The sequence below is a fragment of the Leptodactylus fuscus genome, chromosome 9 (genome assembly GCF_031893055.1).
Source record: "Leptodactylus fuscus isolate aLepFus1 chromosome 9, aLepFus1.hap2, whole genome shotgun sequence".
Lineage (NCBI taxonomy): Eukaryota > Metazoa > Chordata > Amphibia > Anura > Leptodactylidae > Leptodactylus > Leptodactylus fuscus.
Window position 1 is genome coordinate 38,332,211 of NC_134273.1, and position 17,678 is coordinate 38,349,888.

At 43.8% G+C, this 17,678-nt stretch overlaps 1 protein-coding gene across 1 annotated transcript in view; it reads right to left on the reverse strand.

The window, feature by feature from the left end:
- The window catches only part of RAC2 (Rac family small GTPase 2), a 68,847-nt gene that overhangs the window by 28,080 nt on the left and 23,089 nt on the right, over positions 1-17,678 (reverse strand). The window contains exons 3-6 of the mRNA XM_075286889.1: positions 16,674-16,791; positions 15,635-15,697; positions 6,106-6,265; positions 1,323-1,455 (exon numbers count right to left, since the gene is read on the reverse strand). Of these exons, the coding sequence (XP_075142990.1) occupies positions 1,325-1,455; positions 6,106-6,265; positions 15,635-15,697; positions 16,674-16,791 (472 nt within the window). The 3' untranslated portion in view covers positions 1,323-1,324. The remainder of the gene's footprint in view (positions 1-1,322; positions 1,456-6,105; positions 6,266-15,634; positions 15,698-16,673; positions 16,792-17,678) is intronic.

The window sequence follows — 17,678 nt, forward strand, 5'->3', positions numbered from 1 at the left end:
GGGAAGGGGAGGGGGTGTTTTGGTTGTCTGTCTGCCCCTTCCCTGAGCTTGAGGACTGAGTTTTTTTTCCCTCACGTGGAATTCAACCTGGCTGAATATAGGATATCTGCAGTGCTCCTACTAACACCGTCCCGACAGAATAGGAGCACTGCAGATACCCTATATTCAGTAGACCGGGCACTTTCAGACACAGGGATACCTAATGTGTATGTGTTTCACAGTAATTTTCTACTGTTATATGTATTTTAGGGAAAGGAGGGATTCAGAACTTTTATTTACTTTATTTTTTTATTATATTTTTTAAAGCTTCTTTTTTTTACTATTTTATGGGAGATTCTATAGATTACTATTGCTGCTGGTCAAATTTTTTAATTTTTTTTGCTTCACTCGAGTATAAGTCGAGAGGGGCTTTTTACCGCACAAAAACTGTGGCTTATACTCGAATATATATGATCCTATGATGAATCTCATCAAAGGACTTAAAGAAACAGGTGTGAACTTAGCCTAAGAAATCATCGGTGAGCGAAACAAAGCAGGGCTCTTATACCACGGACATGGACCACCTGACCTTATAGGAACCGTGTTTGCAAATGAGAGTCTCCAAAAAAGTTTATTGAGCAAACAACAAAACAACAGAGAGTATCTCACCTCTTCTTTGCTGAAAGGATTCCCTGTTTTCTTGAGTGGTGGGATCCCACAAGAGCAATGTAAACTACCCATATAAATATTGACTTCCAGAGGAGAAACAAAACAATGATAGATAGATAGATAGATAGATAGATAGATAGATAGATAGATAGATAGATATTCACCTTGGGGCCCAGCCATTCCTAGTTATGCCACTAGATAGATAGATAGATAGATAGATAGATAGATAGATAGTCCAAGTACAGAGCAGCACCAAAAAAATAACCTGACTCGGCTGGTGGGTGCAAATCCTAAAGATCCGGCAAATGATCCAAGGTAAGTGATGCAAAAAATGGACAGCACTCCAAAAATGTGAATCAAAGATGAAGATTTATTCTATTGCAACATTTCGGTACTAAGACTACAGGATAGATAGATAGATAGATAGATAGATAGATAGATAGATAGATAGATAGATAGATAGATAGATAGATAGAAGTACTGGGTGGTCCCCAGTGTGGTCCCTAGGTTCCCAAGGTGGTGTCGACTCTGTGACCTGTGATTCTTGTGCTCTATTTACAATCTTGCCCTGGGTGCACAACTATAAGATCCTTGGATACTGATTCATAGAGTATGATAACAGCATAGCGAGATCACACGTGTAATGTCAAATGACAGTAGTGATTTTAGCTCACCTTTACAGCAAGATGCATCCGTGTTTCTTAGGCCTGGAGGGTGGCGGACATAACACTGCTCTAATAGCCTCATCAAACACTGTCTTGAGACCACGCTGTGTAAGAGCTGAGCACTCCAGATACTTCACAGACTCTGCAGACACAAAGAAACAAAGCTTACGAAAAGAGCAAAATGGAGAATAAAGCATATAGGTGATAAATGGAATGCAGGTAGGCTCAAAAATGGCTAAAGACAAGAAAGCGATCCAAGGACATTGTAGGTAAATATTGTACGTGAGGCGGATAGACAGCAGGCTGGTGGATTATTTATTATGGAAGCATGGCTTTTTAGTGAGTTTACATTCAGCCCTTGTCTGTGCTCAACCAAAAACAAGATCATTATCCATTCTTCTCCACGGCATCATTAGTCTTCCTTTTCTCTTCCCCACAGCTTCATGACTCCTTTCTCCATGCCGGTGATATTATGAGGACATATAGGATTTACTTAACCCCGCTACAGCTTAGATTCTTCATCTATGACACATTTACCCCAGAGGCATCACTGATACATTTAAAGGGATATTATGGTTTTACAAAAGCAAAGTTATTCATTGTACATTGAAAAGTTCTATCAGTTATAAGACACTTTCCCTCATGGTTTTTAAGACCTCTGCTTGCTGTCACTCAGAAGAAACCATCATTGATCTTCTTTTTATTAACCAGTTTAGACACTTTCAGACTTTTCAGCAGTTTGCATAGCAGGTCTTACTGTAAGGGGCTTGAGTGGGACTTAAAATGCCCTCATAACTGTAATGCTAAGATTTTGTCTCCCTGCGTAGTGTATAGGTCTTTAGTGTAGGCTGAGGCCACACATTACAGAAAAGCATTTTTTTCAGTTTTTTTGAGCCAAAACTAGGAGTGGACTGAGCGAAAGGTAAAAATATACAAACTTCCCATATATTTCCTATTCCTTTGGTAGCCACAATCAAAAAACCGCAGCAAAATCTGCAACCAAAAGAAAAACTGGTTTTCCACAATGCGGGGCTTTAGCCTAAGGCAAAAAAGCGTTGCAGAAAGAAAACGCTTAAACTTTCTGCTTTCCATTATACCTATAAGGAAATTCCCCACATTGCAGTAGGTATAATTGACATGCTGAGATTTTCCAAAATTGCAACGTTGTTTGGAACTGTGCATGTTACTATGGCACAGCAGGCCATGACACTTCCTATAGCGGTATACCCGCACATTTTCTTCATCTAGCTGCAGCTTCTTCTTCTAAATTCATTGGCAATCGGGTCTGATGAAGGTCCTTTGTGGACTGAAAAGGTTAACAACATTTCATTGGATTGCATTTCTTTGATGTACGATGACATAACACTGAAGTGTGAGAATAAAGTATTCACCTAAAGCTACATTATCGAGTGCCTGAATTGATTATTGATCTGCATTTGGGGTGAAACCCTTTCAGAGCACCACTACCATATCTATCTTCTGGAGTGCCATGATTAATCTAACAACAGAACATATAACAGTGATAAGTAATATATCCCTGTTATATATGTCACTTTTGTAGATTTGGAGAAAAACAGCTTTGAAGTCTTATGCAAATTAGGTAGTTGGTGCCTTCAGCTCCCTACAGCGTACCTCACAACTTTTAAAGGACAGAAAGAGGGACAAAATGAACGGGCCGTGGTAAATTTAGCTCCACCCACTCCTAAATTGACTCTGCCCATTTCCACCCATTTTTCATTGGGTACACCCTACACACCATACCTCTCCCCCCACAGTACACCCATGCACCCCACATCTCCCTCACACTCAGTACACACTGAACTCCACATCTCTCCCTCCACAGTACACCCTGCATCCCACATTTCACCCCCCCACAGTACACTCATGCACCTAACACCTCTCCCCACAGTACAACCTTCACCCCACATCTCTCCCCCCACAGTTAACCTTACACCCCATATCCCCCCACAGTACACTCTGTACCCCACAGTACACCCTGAACCCCACATCTACCCCTCACACTGTCCAGCCTGTATCCCACATCTCCCACACACACACAATACACCCTGAACCCCACATTTCTCCCCCACACAGTCCACCCTGCATCTCACATCTCTCCCTCTCACACACAGTACAACCTGAATCCCACATTTCTCCCTCCCACACACAGTACACCCTGAACCCCACATTTCTCCCACACACACACACAGTACACCCTGAAGCCAACATTTCTCCCCCCACACACACAGTACACCCTGAACTCCACATTTCTCCCACACACACATAGTACACCCTGAACCCCACATCTCTCCCACACACAGTACACTCTGCATCCCACATTTCTCCACCACACACACAGTACACCCTGCACCCGCAGTACACCTTGAACCCCACATCTCCCCATCACACACAGTCCACCCTGCATCTCACATCCCCTCCCCAGTACCTTAGATCGCACATCTCTCCATCTCTTCCTGCACTGCATGGGATACAAAGACACGCCTACCTAGTCACGTGACCATCTGATGTCACACAGGTCCTTCTGAGTACAGTAGTCAGACTTTCCCCTGATCACCACCCACTCTTATCCCAGTTACAACCTTTTATCTTTTATAAGAGCGGGTGGTGATCAGGGGAAAGTTTAATAAACAAAACACTTCTGGGGCAGAGTGAGACATGCGTTAATCCGTGTGGGACCGTGGAACAGGAGACTAAAGTCGGTTGGGAGCTATGCCCCAGAGCAATGCTTTTGCCACTTAATTTCCCACCATCTCCTGCCTGCACCACCCCTTAATATTTCAAACTACCCTGACTTTGATGAGAAGACTTTGGGTTGTAGCTTTTGCAGTTCTGTATCAGGACAGCCATTCATATTCCATAATAACTCACAGCCCCCGAGTTACAATTTGACTTCATGTTTTTGCTCTATTTTCCCTCCTGTCATAGTACATCATGATAAAATAGAGATTTAAACATTCATCTGTAAATTTGCATCTCCCGTGTGAGTGCTATGTATAATTAACAAGAGATATCAAAACCGTGAAATTAGGGAAGGATAAGCAGATGTCCTAAGTCATAGAAATCCACTATCCATTAATTATCATATATTCAGTCTATTAGGCAGAATGCCGCGAGAACTCCAATTATACCCAATATGTCTCAGAATTGCTTCACAGGACAATATGACTACTTGGCATTTGAGCTCTGTACAATCTGAGTATTATTTATAGGACGGAAGATATTTATGGCGGATACATTATTATATAAATCATTCAATAAAAATGTATATTCAGAATTAACATCAACTTCATGAAGATTATCACATGAATGATTACATCGTTTATATGAACCTTTATGGAATATTTTTGCATTTCAGTATGTAGTGTAACATGTGCCCATGTTGTGTTCCCTTCTACTGGTATGCCTACACTGAACCTTGCTACTTCTTAGCCTCTGTTCACACTGGTGCTAGTTCTTTTCCAGCAGGGTTCTTGCCTTTTGATGCTCAATAGCATGGCATTATGTGGTAATAGCAATAACTAACTGTTTAAAAGTCAATGGGGTCAAAACGAATGAGCTCCATTCGATAGTAATGAATCCATCATGGAACCTGTAGAAATGAAAGAAATGATGGCCTACCTATGAATTACTGGAGCATGAACATTTATGCATATATCTGTAAAGGATGTGCAGTATATTCTACTAATTTTATATAAAAGTTACCTAGCAGTCTCAGGGGAGCATTTTATATTGTGTGGGGCCACTGTGGAGCATTATACATCATGTGGGGTCACTGCTGGGGGCTCAGTTGAGCATTTTATACTGTGGAGAATTAAATACCATGTGGAGCATTATATTGTGTGTTTTGGTGTGTGTGTGTGTTTGTGTATGGAGGGGGGGGGGGGGGGATCAAAATTGCTGCTGGCAGCCCTGTGTGCTATGTCTGTATCACAGCTCCCTGACTATAATCTTGCACGTACATGTAGTGCTCCACAGCTGTGTCATTCCCCATACAGTACTGTGCATGAACTGGCCATGGAGTTATTGGGGCCTGCCCAATACTATAGGGATGAGGATGACTATGCTGAGAACATACTCAGTAACTCCGGATAGCCAGCACATATATAGGATTTCAATGAAGGAGCCATGGTGTAGACTATTACCAGGAAACTGTTGGGTAGGCCCCCAGAACAAGTTCCACTGGTGGGCCCTAGGCCCTTCTGTCTGACACTGACTGGGTCTTTACAAGACAAAGGTCTCTTTGCTGCGCTGTGACTGTAACAAGCTGTGCACCTGTGTGTACATCACATGACCATGGACTGTATATCACATGACCATGGAATGATCTTTAGTCACTAAAAGTATGCAGAATTAATGAACCTAGCAGAGATCTAGAAAACTATGAGGAATTGACACAGAAAGTATATTGAAAAATTGTAGAACTTTTCATTATACAAACAATAACATTTATTTCCTGAAACTGGACATCCCCTTTAAGCTGCTGACAGCTTTGTACAGGCAACCGTTTCTGATCAATGTTTTGTTTTGCTTATTTTCTGGGCCTCAATCTGCCTGTCTGCTGCCTTCACCCTATGGGGTTCCTACAACTTTGTGTCTCCCCATGTTCCTTCTTATCCCCATAGAGCCCCTATCACTTTCTGTTCTATTGCTTTACACCTCCTAAAAGCCTCTGACACTTTTATATCCTTCCAGTCCCCCTCCCCTATATAATAATAGTCCCCATTTTTGAGTCCAGCTATTTGGTCAGTTTGCCAACAGAGTATAAACTTACCAATTTCCTTGGCCAGAGCCAGGCCTTGAGGATAAGAAATCGGAGCCAATTTCTTTTCTTTAAGCTTCTCAATAGTTTCTTTGTCGTCGCGTAGATCAAGCTTGGTTCCAACAAGGATTATCGGGGTGCTTGGGCAATGGTGCCTGACTTCTGGAAACCACTGCCATGGGTCAACAAGTAAAACCATTCATTAGCAAAACAAAAATCTATATTCTCAGTTATAAATGCTTTTTTTTTTATAGAAAATACTTAATTTTTACTAGATTATGAACCTGAAAACTTACTTCCAGCTGAAACCCTTTTCTCTGTCTAGCCAGACAAGCCATTCTCTAGCCATCACACGGTTTGCTTACTCAAGCACTTGTCATCCAAATTATTAAGCAAATGCTCCAAGGCGATATAAAAATTCAACATTTATTTAAGCCGGTAATAGTAGCCCATTGTGGTACTTGTAACATGGATCTTTATATGTCCTTGGAGCATATGTTTCTTTGTTGTTCATGTGAAGAGAGCAAACAACATTGCAAAGGAATCCAGATATTGTAATAGAGGCAATAAACGGGTCCATCTTGATAGAATTGGTGCCAAATAACAAAAGCAAAGTCTTTTTGTCTGTTAGAAGAAGTCAATTACGGGTCTACTATGAATGCAGGTCCATAAAACTACTACAAAATTATAATATAGAGATGGTATCATACTTTATTAACAATCTGAGGAAATGATCAGAAATATTATGAGATTATGTTGGTACGCCATACAAAAATACAAAAAAAGGTGAAATATGAACCTGTTGTAAAGACATAACCTCAAATAGAGAAGAAATGAGCTAGAGAAATGCTTATATCTGAAGCAGCGCCACTGCAAATAGCCTTTAACATGGGAAAAGCTGAAATTACAATGTTGACATTGTTGGTGTGAAGACAGATGTCAGCATCATTTTTCTATACAATCTTTTCAACAGATGGAAAAAGTGTTGTTTTTTTGCCATTAAAGTCCATGGAAATGAAATTCCATGGACTTTAATGGATACGTTCTCCCTACTCTGACACTAACGTTAAAATCAATAGGATGACTGATGAAACCAATTGACGTTCTTTGTCCATCTATCCCATTATCTCATCCACTGGCCATTTGACAAATGTTGGAAAACTACATGACGTGACTGACTGAGGGGGAAAGTATTGTTTTCTCTAGGCAGGAAAACATTGCACGCCAAGCAAAGAGCACAACTGCACATGGACACCTTGAAATATGAGCATTTCCAGCTTCCTTGCTCTGTATTCTACAAGAGATGTTTCCTCTTTTCTTCACCCTTTTCCTTCCCTCCATATAAAAATGAATTGACCCATGGCCAGGCTTAGACTTGGCCATGGGGTAAGTGACATCTCTGGTGGCCACTGTGCCAGAGGGAGCCACCAGCCCCCATCACTTGTATGATTAGTGTGACATGACTTCTAGGTAGAGAAGTAGCCTGACCAATATCCTCCATCCCCATATGGCTTCTAAATTTTTGTATAGGGGCCCCAATCACCAATCCTCTTGTTGCATCTTGCTACTGCCTGAGGATTACTACTGCGTGACCACATATCCCTGGCTCACAGAGATAGGAAGGTTCTAGTTCAATGCAAGAGCTTGTCAGCAGGTGACTGACAGGGCCTCTAGGACTGAAACAGGGCTGAGCTAAGGACTAGGCCACACGCTGCTACTAAGAAAATGTTTCATTAGAGTTTCAGGAATTTGTCTAATGGGTGCCAGGTAGGGTTGAGCCGATCTTGACTTTTTAGGATTGATTTTAAAATCCGATTTCCGATCATTTTTCATTCGAACCTGATCTCGATCCCAATTCCGATCCCAATGCAAGTCAATGGGATTTTTTTATTAATCGGAGATCAGATTTTAAAAGCAATCCTATTCACTGTACAGCATGGAATCTAACAATTGTTAGAATCCACGCTGTGTAGTGAATCACTAAAGTAGCCAGAGGATTTTTTTTTAATTCTCTGGCTACTTAGTCCCCCCTGGTGTCCACTTACCTCTAGAGATGGCTGGTCCTGTGCCCCGTGCCTTCATTCTTCGCCTCGCTGCTGCTCCACACTGCTCTTCTCCCTTCGCTGCCCCCTCCCTGTCAGGTTAGGAGAGTGTGGGTGGGTTAGGAGAGTGTGGGCAGGTACTGGGAGGGGAGACGTCACGTCTCCCCGCCCTGTACCCGCCCACACTCTAAGCCACAAGCCCCGCCTACCTAGCGCTTTAAACACTAACCTGGGAGGCGGGGCAGCGAGGCAAGAAGAAGGAGGGCACCGGAGCAGCCATCTCTAGAGGTAAGTAGCTGCTAGAGATTTAGTTTAGCCTTCCATTCGAATGAATGGAGGCAGCCGGTGCGCAGGGGGTTAAGGCTGTGTGTCGGCTGCTTCCATTCATTCCTATGGAACGGCAGCGGAGCCTTCACACTGAATATACAGCGTATACTCAGTGTGAAGGCTAAGCAAAGCATTGTGGGAAAAATCACCGATCTCGATCCCACATAAAAAGATCGTGTTCGGAATTCCAAAGGTGATCGTGAAATTTTCTCGATCGCCAATCGGAATCCGATCTTTTCCGAACACGATCGCTCAACCCTAGTGCCAGGCAATTGCAATGGGTGACCGGTCACACTGTCTAAGGCTTTGTCCTCTCGGTTACAGATTGACATGGGGTCCTATCCCTGGTCTGCGCTACCTGGCCCACTCTGGCCCCCATTGCATGATAGCATCTGCTATTGGCATACACTGTAATGGTAATATTATGGCAATAATACAAAAAGTGAAGCTGCCTCTAGTTTACCTATATACACACCACAATAATGGATGTACAGACGTTATTACATGCTCTTTAATGCTTTAAGGGGAATGTCTCAAAAAGGCTCTGACTTCATGTAACATTTTCCTGTCCGTGATTTATGAGGGCAATGACTGATGCTTTTTTAATAACCTGAAGATCAATGTATAAGAGGATAGAAGAGGAAGGTAAATGTTGGATCAATGAGAACAAACCTTTGCAAAAATCTTTCTCCACAAAATCAGATAGAAAGTACGGGTACATAATGTCTATGATTTCCCTGGAATGGCCAATAACTAAGCAAACATTTCATGCTATCACCCATCCATAAAAAATTGAAGGTGAAAGAGATGGATGCTTCCAATGAGGCTTAGATTGTCATGAATGAACCAGCGCTTGAGCTTCTGATGGGGGTAAATGAAAAATTATTCCGTGTATCCTCATGGCTGGAGGCAATATTCCTTCCTGAATTATTAAAAGCTGTAAATCTGAGAGTGTTGAAAAGCTGATCATGATTTAACAAATTCTGTATCACCTGACCAAAATAGGAGACATGTGTGTGACAACATGAAGAATTATTCCATAAGAATGTGCAGATAGCTGGAGCCCATGATCAGATAGATCATTCCATATAGTGATTAATAGAAAATTAAAATGCAATCATGTATGGTCGCTGTAGGACAAAGATCACATTCACTGTAATTCAGTTTCCCTAAGGTTAAAGGGGGTTTCTGGGCAAAAAAATTTTTTTAATAAAAAATGTCTGTTAGTGCTATTAATGGGTTAATAAATGCACCCATATACCTTTAGCTGTGTTTTGAGTGATTTCTGGGTGTCTCTGGGAGACCTTGGTATCTCCCGCATTTGTTTACTTGGTTCAGCTTCCTGCTATGCAACTTCTTCACAAACTCCTCTCACTTTACCCCCCCTCATTCCGTTCTTCTCCCTCCTTCCTCATCCCCCCTTCTTCCCCTCTCCCTCCCTCCCATACACCCCCTCCCTGTCTCTCTAGCTATCCCACCCTTCTCTACCTACTCAGCCCAACCCCCAAGCCATATTATATACTTACCCTCCATTCTTCTTCCTGTAAGACAGCCCCTCCTTCTGTACTGATTCTGCCTGTGCTCACTCTTCTCCAGCGATGATCCACCTCTACTGTGCATGAATGGATGAGGGGAAGAGGTGAATTAACGTCAGTAGTGCGCACAGCGCTTGGAGAAGAGCGTGCACCTTGCAGAATCAGTACAAAAGGAGGAGCCATCTTACTGGAAGAAACGCGGAGTTTAAGTATAGGTGGATGGGGGGGGGGGTGTTTCCAGAAATGGGGAAACGGATCAATACCGGATAATCAGAAATTGTCCCTTGAACTGTCTCGTGACCACTCCAAGAGTATACATTTTTGATTAATTAATAGAGATGAGCGAACAGTGTTCTATCGAACACATGTTCGATCGGATATCAGGGTGTTCGCCATGTTCGAATCGAATCGAACACCACGTGGTAAAGTGCGCCAAAATTCGATTCCCCTCCCACCTTCCCTGGCGCCTTTTTTGCACCAATAACAGCGCAGGGGAGGTGGGACAGGAACTACGACACTGGGGGCATTGAAAAAAATTGGAAAAAGTCATTGGCTGCCGAAATCAGGTGACCTCCATTTTAGACCAATAGTGGATTTCAAATCCGGGTCATATGAGAATGTGAACTTTGTGACTATGAGACAGGGATAGCTGTACAGGCAGGGATAGCTAGGGATAACCTTTATTTAGGGGGGAATGTTATTAAAAATAACTTTTTGGGGCTCTATCGGGTGTGTAATTGTGATTTTTGTGAGATAAACTTTTTCCCATAGGGATGCATTGGCCAGCGCTGATTGGCCGAATTCCGTACTCTGGCCAATCAGTGCTGGCCAATGCATTCTATTAGCTTGATGAAGCAGAGTGTGCACAAGGGTTCAAGCGCACCCTCGGCTCTGATGTAGCAGAGCCGAGGCTGCACAAGGGTTCAAGCGCACCCTCGGCTCTGATGTAGGAGAGCCGAGGGTGCACTTGAACCCTTGTGCACCCTCAGCTCTGCTACATCAGAGCCGAGGGTGCGCTTGAACCCTTGTGCACACTCTGCTTCATCAAGCTAATAGAATGCATTGGCCAGCGCTGATTGGCCAATGTATTCTATTAGCCTGATGAAGTAGAGCTGAATGTGTGTGCTAAGCACACACATTCAGCTCTACTTCATCGGGCTAATAGAATGCATTGGCCAGCGCTGATTGGCCAGAGTACGGAACTCGACCAATCAGCGCTGGCTCTGCTGGAGGAGGCGGAGTCTAAGATCGCTCCACACCAGTCTCCATTCAGGTCCGACCTTAGACTCCGCCTCCTCCGGCAGAGCCAGCGCTGATTGGCCGAAGGCTGGCCAATGCATTCCTATGCGAATGCAGAGACTTAGCAGTGCTGAGTCAGTTTTGCTCAACTACACATCTGATGCACACTCGGCACTGCTACATCAGATGTAGCAATCTGATGTAGCAGAGCCGAGGGTGCACTAGAACCCCTGTGCAAACTCAGTTCACGCTAATAGAATGCATTGGCCAGCGCTGATTGGCCAATGCATTCTATTAGCCCGATGAAGTAGAGCTGAATGTGTGTGCTAAGCACACACATTCAGCACTGCTTCATCACGCCAATACAATGCATTAGCCAGTGCTGATTGGCCAGAGTACGGAATTCGGCCAATCAGCGCTGGCTCTGCTGGAGGAGGCGGAGTCTAAGGTCGGACCTGAATGAAGACTGGTGTGGAGCGATCTTAGACTCCGCCTCCTCCAGCAGAGCCAGCGCTGATTGGTCGAGTTCCGTACTCTGGCCAATCAGCGCTGGCCAATGCATTCTATTAGCCCGATGAAGTAGAGCTGAATGTGTGTGCTTAGCACACACATTCAGCTCTACTTCATCGGGCTAATAGAATACATTGGCCAATCAGCGCTGGCCAATGCATTCTATTAGCTTGATGAAGCAGAGTGTGCACAAGGGTTCAAGCGCACCCTCGGCTCTGATGTAGCAGAGCTGAGGGTGCACAAGGGTTCAAGTGCACCCTCGGCTCTCCTACATCAGAGCCGAGGGTGCGCTTGAACCCTTGTGCAGCCTCGGCTCTGCTACATCAGAGCCGAGGGTGCGCTTGAACCCTTGTGCACACTCTGCTTCATCAAGCTAATAGAATGCATTGGCCAGCACTGATTGGCCAGAGTACGGAATTCGGCCAATCAGCGCTGGCCAATGCATTCTATTAGCCCGATGAAGTAGAGCTGAATGTGTGTGCTAAGCACACACATTCAGCACTGCTTCATCACGCCAATACAATGCATTAGCCAGTGCTGATTGGCCAGAGTACGGAATTCGGCCAATCAGCGCTGGCTCTGCTGGAGGAGGCGGAGTCTAAGATCGCTCCACACCAGTCTCCATTCAGGTCCGACCTTAGACTCCGCCTCCTCCAGCAGAGCCAGCGCTGATTGGCCGAATTCCGTACTCTGGCCAATCAGCACTGGCTAATGCATTGTATTGGCTTGATGAAGCAGTGCTGAATGTGTGTGCTTAGCACACACATTCAGCTCTACTTCATCGGGCTAATAGAATGCATTGGCCAGCGCTGATTGGCCGAATTCCGTACTCTGGCCAATCAGCACTGGCTAATGCATTGTATTGGCTTGATGAAGCAGTGCTGAATGTGTGTGCTTAGCACACACATTCAGCTCTACTTCATCGGGCTAATAGAATGCATTGGCCAGCGCTGATTGGCCGAATTCCGTACTCTGGCCAATCAGCACTGGCTAATGCATTGTATTGGCTTGATGAAGCAGTGCTGAATGTGTGTGCTTAGCACACACATTCAGCTCTACTTCATCGGGCTAATAGAATGCATTGGCCAATCAGCGCTGGCCAATGCATTCTATTAGCGTGAACTGAGTTTGCACAGGGGTTCTAGTGCACCCTCGGCTCTGCTACATCAGATTGCTACATCTGATGTAGCAGTGCCGAGTGTGCATCAGATGTGTAGTTGAGCAAAACTGACTCAGCACTGCTAAGTCTGCATTCGCATAGGAATGCATTGGCCAGCCTTCGGCCAATCAGCGCTGGCTCTGCCGGAGGAGGCGGAGTCTAAGGTCGGACCTGAATGGAGACTGGTGTGGAGCGATCTTAGACTCCGCCTCCTCCAGCAGAGCCAGCGCTGATTGGCCGAATTCCGTACTCTGGCCAATCAGCACTGGCTAATGCATTGTATTGGCGTGATGAAGCAGTGCTGAATGTGTGTGCTTAGCACACACATTCAGCTCTACTTCATCGGGCTAATAGAATGCATTGGCCAGCGCTGATTGGCCGAATTCCGTACTTTGGCCAATCAGCACTGGCTAATGCATTGTATTGGCTTGATGAAGCAGTGCTGAATGTGTGTGCTTAGCACACACATTCAGCTCTACTTCATCGGGCTAATAGAATGCATTGGCCAGCGCTGATTGGCCGAATTCCGTACTCTGGCCAATCAGCACTGGCTAATGCATTGTATTGGCTTGATGAAGCAGTGCTGAATGTGTGTGCTTAGCACACACATTCAGCTCTACTTCATCGGGCTAATAGAATGCATTGGCCAATCAGCGCTGGCCAATGCATTCTATTAGCGTGAACTGAGTTTGCACAGGGGTTCTAGTGCACCCTCGGCTCTGCTACATCAGATTGCTACATCTGATGTAGCAGTGCCGAGTGTGCATCAGATGTGTAGTTGAGCAAAACTGACTCAGCACTGCTAAGTCTCTGCATTCGCATAGGAATGCATTGGCCAGCCTTCGGCCAATCAGCGCTGGCTCTGCCGGAGGAGGCGGAGTCTAAGGTCGGACCTGAATGGAGACTGGTGTGGAGCGATCTTAGACTCCGCCTCCTCCAGCAGAGCCAGCGCTGATTGGTCGAGTTCCGTACTCTGGCCAATCAGCACTGGCCAATGCATTTCTATGGGGAAAAGTTAGCTTGCGAAAATCGCAAACTGACAGGGATTTCCATGAAATAAAGTGACTTTTATGCCCCCAGACATGCTTCCCCTGCTGTCCCAGTGTCATTCCAGGGTGTTGGTATCATTTCCTGGGGTGTCATAGTGGACTTGGTGACCCTCCAGACACGAATTTGGGTTTCCCCCTTAACGAGTTTATGTTCCCCATAGACTATAATGGGGTTCGAAACCCATTCGAACACTCGAACAGTGAGCGGCTGTTCGAATCGAATTTCGAACCTCGAACATTTTAGTGTTCGCTCATCTCTATTAATTAAGTTATTTAGAAAGTAGGAGGGGGCTGAGATTAGTGTAAGGATTTCCAGTTATCCCAGACAACTCCTTTAGGGTAAGTTCACACGGCGAAAAGTAAAAGAGGAAATTGCTGTTCACTTTCTGCCACCAGCTTTTTCACGCGGCTAGCCACAACAGGATGCCGATGCAGTGCATCAGCATTCCGTCGCAGCATCCCACTCCTGATTAGGCCCCGGATGAATGGGCCTAATCAGGAGGGAGTCTTGAGTCATGGACACTATGGCTGACTCAGCTGCGGAATCCGCGTGAAGATAGGTCATGTCTCTTTTTTTCCCACTAGCTGAAAAAAATCGCGAGTGGCTCCCACTGAAATGAATGGGAGGTGTTTTTTCAGGCAGATTTTGAGGCGGATTCCACGTCAAAATCCACATGCAAAAAAACTCCATGTGAACATACTTTTAAGGTCACAATTATATTTACCTATAAAAATGAGTAGAATGTAAAAAATTGTTGCCCATATTTAACTATGTTAGAAGTGTGATACCAATCAGGCTATGTATACCCACTGTCTTATTAACATAACTACACATGCAACTAGAATGTCAAGATCAAAAAAGTGAAAATAACGTTCATTATATTCAGTGTTCTATATCCCCTTCCATCACCCATAGTTATAACTAATTGCACCCTAGATCCCAATTAAAATGGACCCCATAGCAGCTGTTATATCTACTACCCTGGTTGATTCATCCATGCCCCAGAAAATATAAAAATGGCAACACCCAAGGTTGGTTTATAACTTGTCGTGCAGATTTTATTGTATTGACTTGGTTTGAGCTTAAAAAAGTTCCCATTTGAAGAAAGAGTCCATGGTTTTACATTCCAGAGATTGTCTACCCTTACCTTAGCTAGTATTTAGTTATCAGAGTTTTCCTGGACTAGGATATAAATAATCTTCCCCTTAGAATAGGTCCTCATTGTCATATTGGTAAGGGTCCATATCCCTGCCCCCATGCTCAACAGCTTTTTGAGGGAACTGCAGTGCTCAGATGAGCAGGCCCATTGGTCACATGGGCATGCCGCAACTTAATCCAGTTTCGATTAAGCTGTATAAGAAATCACAGCTACTATAAAATGTATGGTTGCCAGGATAAAGGTACATTTGCGAGCACTGCCACAGTCTGTGTCACCTCTGGTCTCCAGAGTTTACTTATTATGGCGTGGCTGATCCACATGCAGTGTATCCACAATGGAGAAAACGTCTGGTCAAACTTAAAGTGTAACTCCAGTTATAAAATAAATTTACAGTACTAGTGAACTTAAGAAAGTTTGAAAATTTTCTTATAAAGAAATATGTTTCCTTCTCCTCTTATCTGGCTGAGGTACTTTATATCCATTGCTCAGTATACTTTAATACATGTATAAAAGTTCTCACCTTTGCGCGCACGTTTTCATAGGATGCTGGACTCACCAATGAAAAACATATAAGAAAAACATCCTGCAAGAAGAAAGAAAAAAATGAGATTCCTGACACCTTGGTTTGGTTTACCTAACCATTGTCATCAGAGACAACCCTTTTCAATATGCAAGCATTGGGTGATCAGCTGATCGGTGCAGGTCCTGCTCCTGTCACTTACGACAAACAGCCTGTCCTTTCCTAGCAGCACATGAAATGCTCAGGCTGAGGGAACATAAAATTCTTCAATACGAGCTACAAGAAATACACAAAATCATCCTTTATTGTACAATAAACATTTTAAAAACACATTCTAGAACAAATTTGGGTGGAAATTGATGTGAGAGTCACAAGATACATGTTACTTTTTTCGTTATAGACAATAATAGAAGTTCCTTTTGATGATGTAACAATGTTCCATCCTTTAAGGGGCCGAGACTCAAACACTTTCTAAACTTGTATTCTAAGGGTATTATTTATTATTGTTATTATTATTATTATTATTATTATTATTTATATAGCACCATTAATTCCATGGTGCTTTACATTTGGGGGTTTACATACAATACACAAAATATACAGGTATGTTCACATGTAGTTTTTTGGAGCAGATTTTGACTGGGAATCCACCTCAAAATTCGCCTCCAAAAACGACTCCCATTGACTTCAGCTAGTAGTGGAAAAAAGAAGCGAGCTGCCCTATCTTGCCGTGGATTCCGCTGCTGACTCAGCCACGGCGTCTGCGGCTCGAGGCTCCCTCCCTATCAGGCCCATTCTTTGCGGAATGCCGCAACTGCCGCATGGAAGTGTTCACATGTGGAATGCAAATTCCTCCGTGTGAACATACCCTAAGACCTACTGTACAAGGAAAATAATATAAAAAAATGCATTGCTATGGGCCTGTCTTTGCTTTGATTTTGGTAAGGAACATTTATATTTTTCAATATTAAAATCATTTTGTGAGTTTTGGTCAACCATAGAGAATTTATTGTCTTATCATCTATAAGAAAATACTCACCGTCTGAGGGTATGATAATGGTCTTAGACGATCATAGTCCTCCTGTCCTGCTGTATCCCATAATCCCAGATTCACAGGCTTACTGTCCACCATGACATTAGCTGAGTAGTTATCGAACCTGGTAAAGAATGGCCATAGATCATAGTATAAATTAGTAACGGTGTGTATTCTTACATTGTGTCCATTTTACTTTCATAATGTAGATGTTATATGCCAGAGCCACAAAATATATATATTTATATAAACATATAGGCCTAAATCAGCCATTACAATCTTCTGAAAGAGGTGACAGAAAGGCAGTTTTTACTTGCTCAGAACCAGAGTTCAAAACACACATATTGCTATTTGTGGACCACAGGCCTAACATGAAGCTGCAAGACCCCATTATGTAACAGGGCCCATGTGATATGTATAATCCTGGTGTCTTTTCTTTTTTTTTTTTTTTAAGAAATTCTTTATTCATAAACAATTTACAAATAAGCAAAACACAAAGCAAAATTATAACAAAACAGGGCCGAAGCAACCGGACCTACGGAACCAAGTCACACAAATAGGCATGTCCAAGTGGACGAAACAAAACAATACAATAGGAATCAAAAGTCAAAAACAACACACCTAGAAACAGAAGGGAAGGGAGGAAAAGAGGTGGAGAAGAAGTGAAGAAAAAGAGAAAAAGAAGAGAAAGAAAAATGGGGGGGTTGGGGGGGCAACCCCGAGTTCCGTCCACCAGCCTGCCAACTGCCAAGACACATCATCCAACCAGGTCCTGATACTGAGGGAAATGGGCCTATAAATGGTTCCTGCCCTTCTTATGTATAACTGTGATGTGGGTCCTAGTAAACTCAGGAGGAGTTGTCCCACCCGCCGATAGGGAGTTCAAGGCACGGACCAAGGGGGACACAAGGGTCTGGGAGCAATTCTTATAATAAGAGACCGGGAGACCATCCGGGCCAGGAGCTTTACTAGGCTGCATCAACTGTAGCGCCAGGGCAACCTCATCTCCGG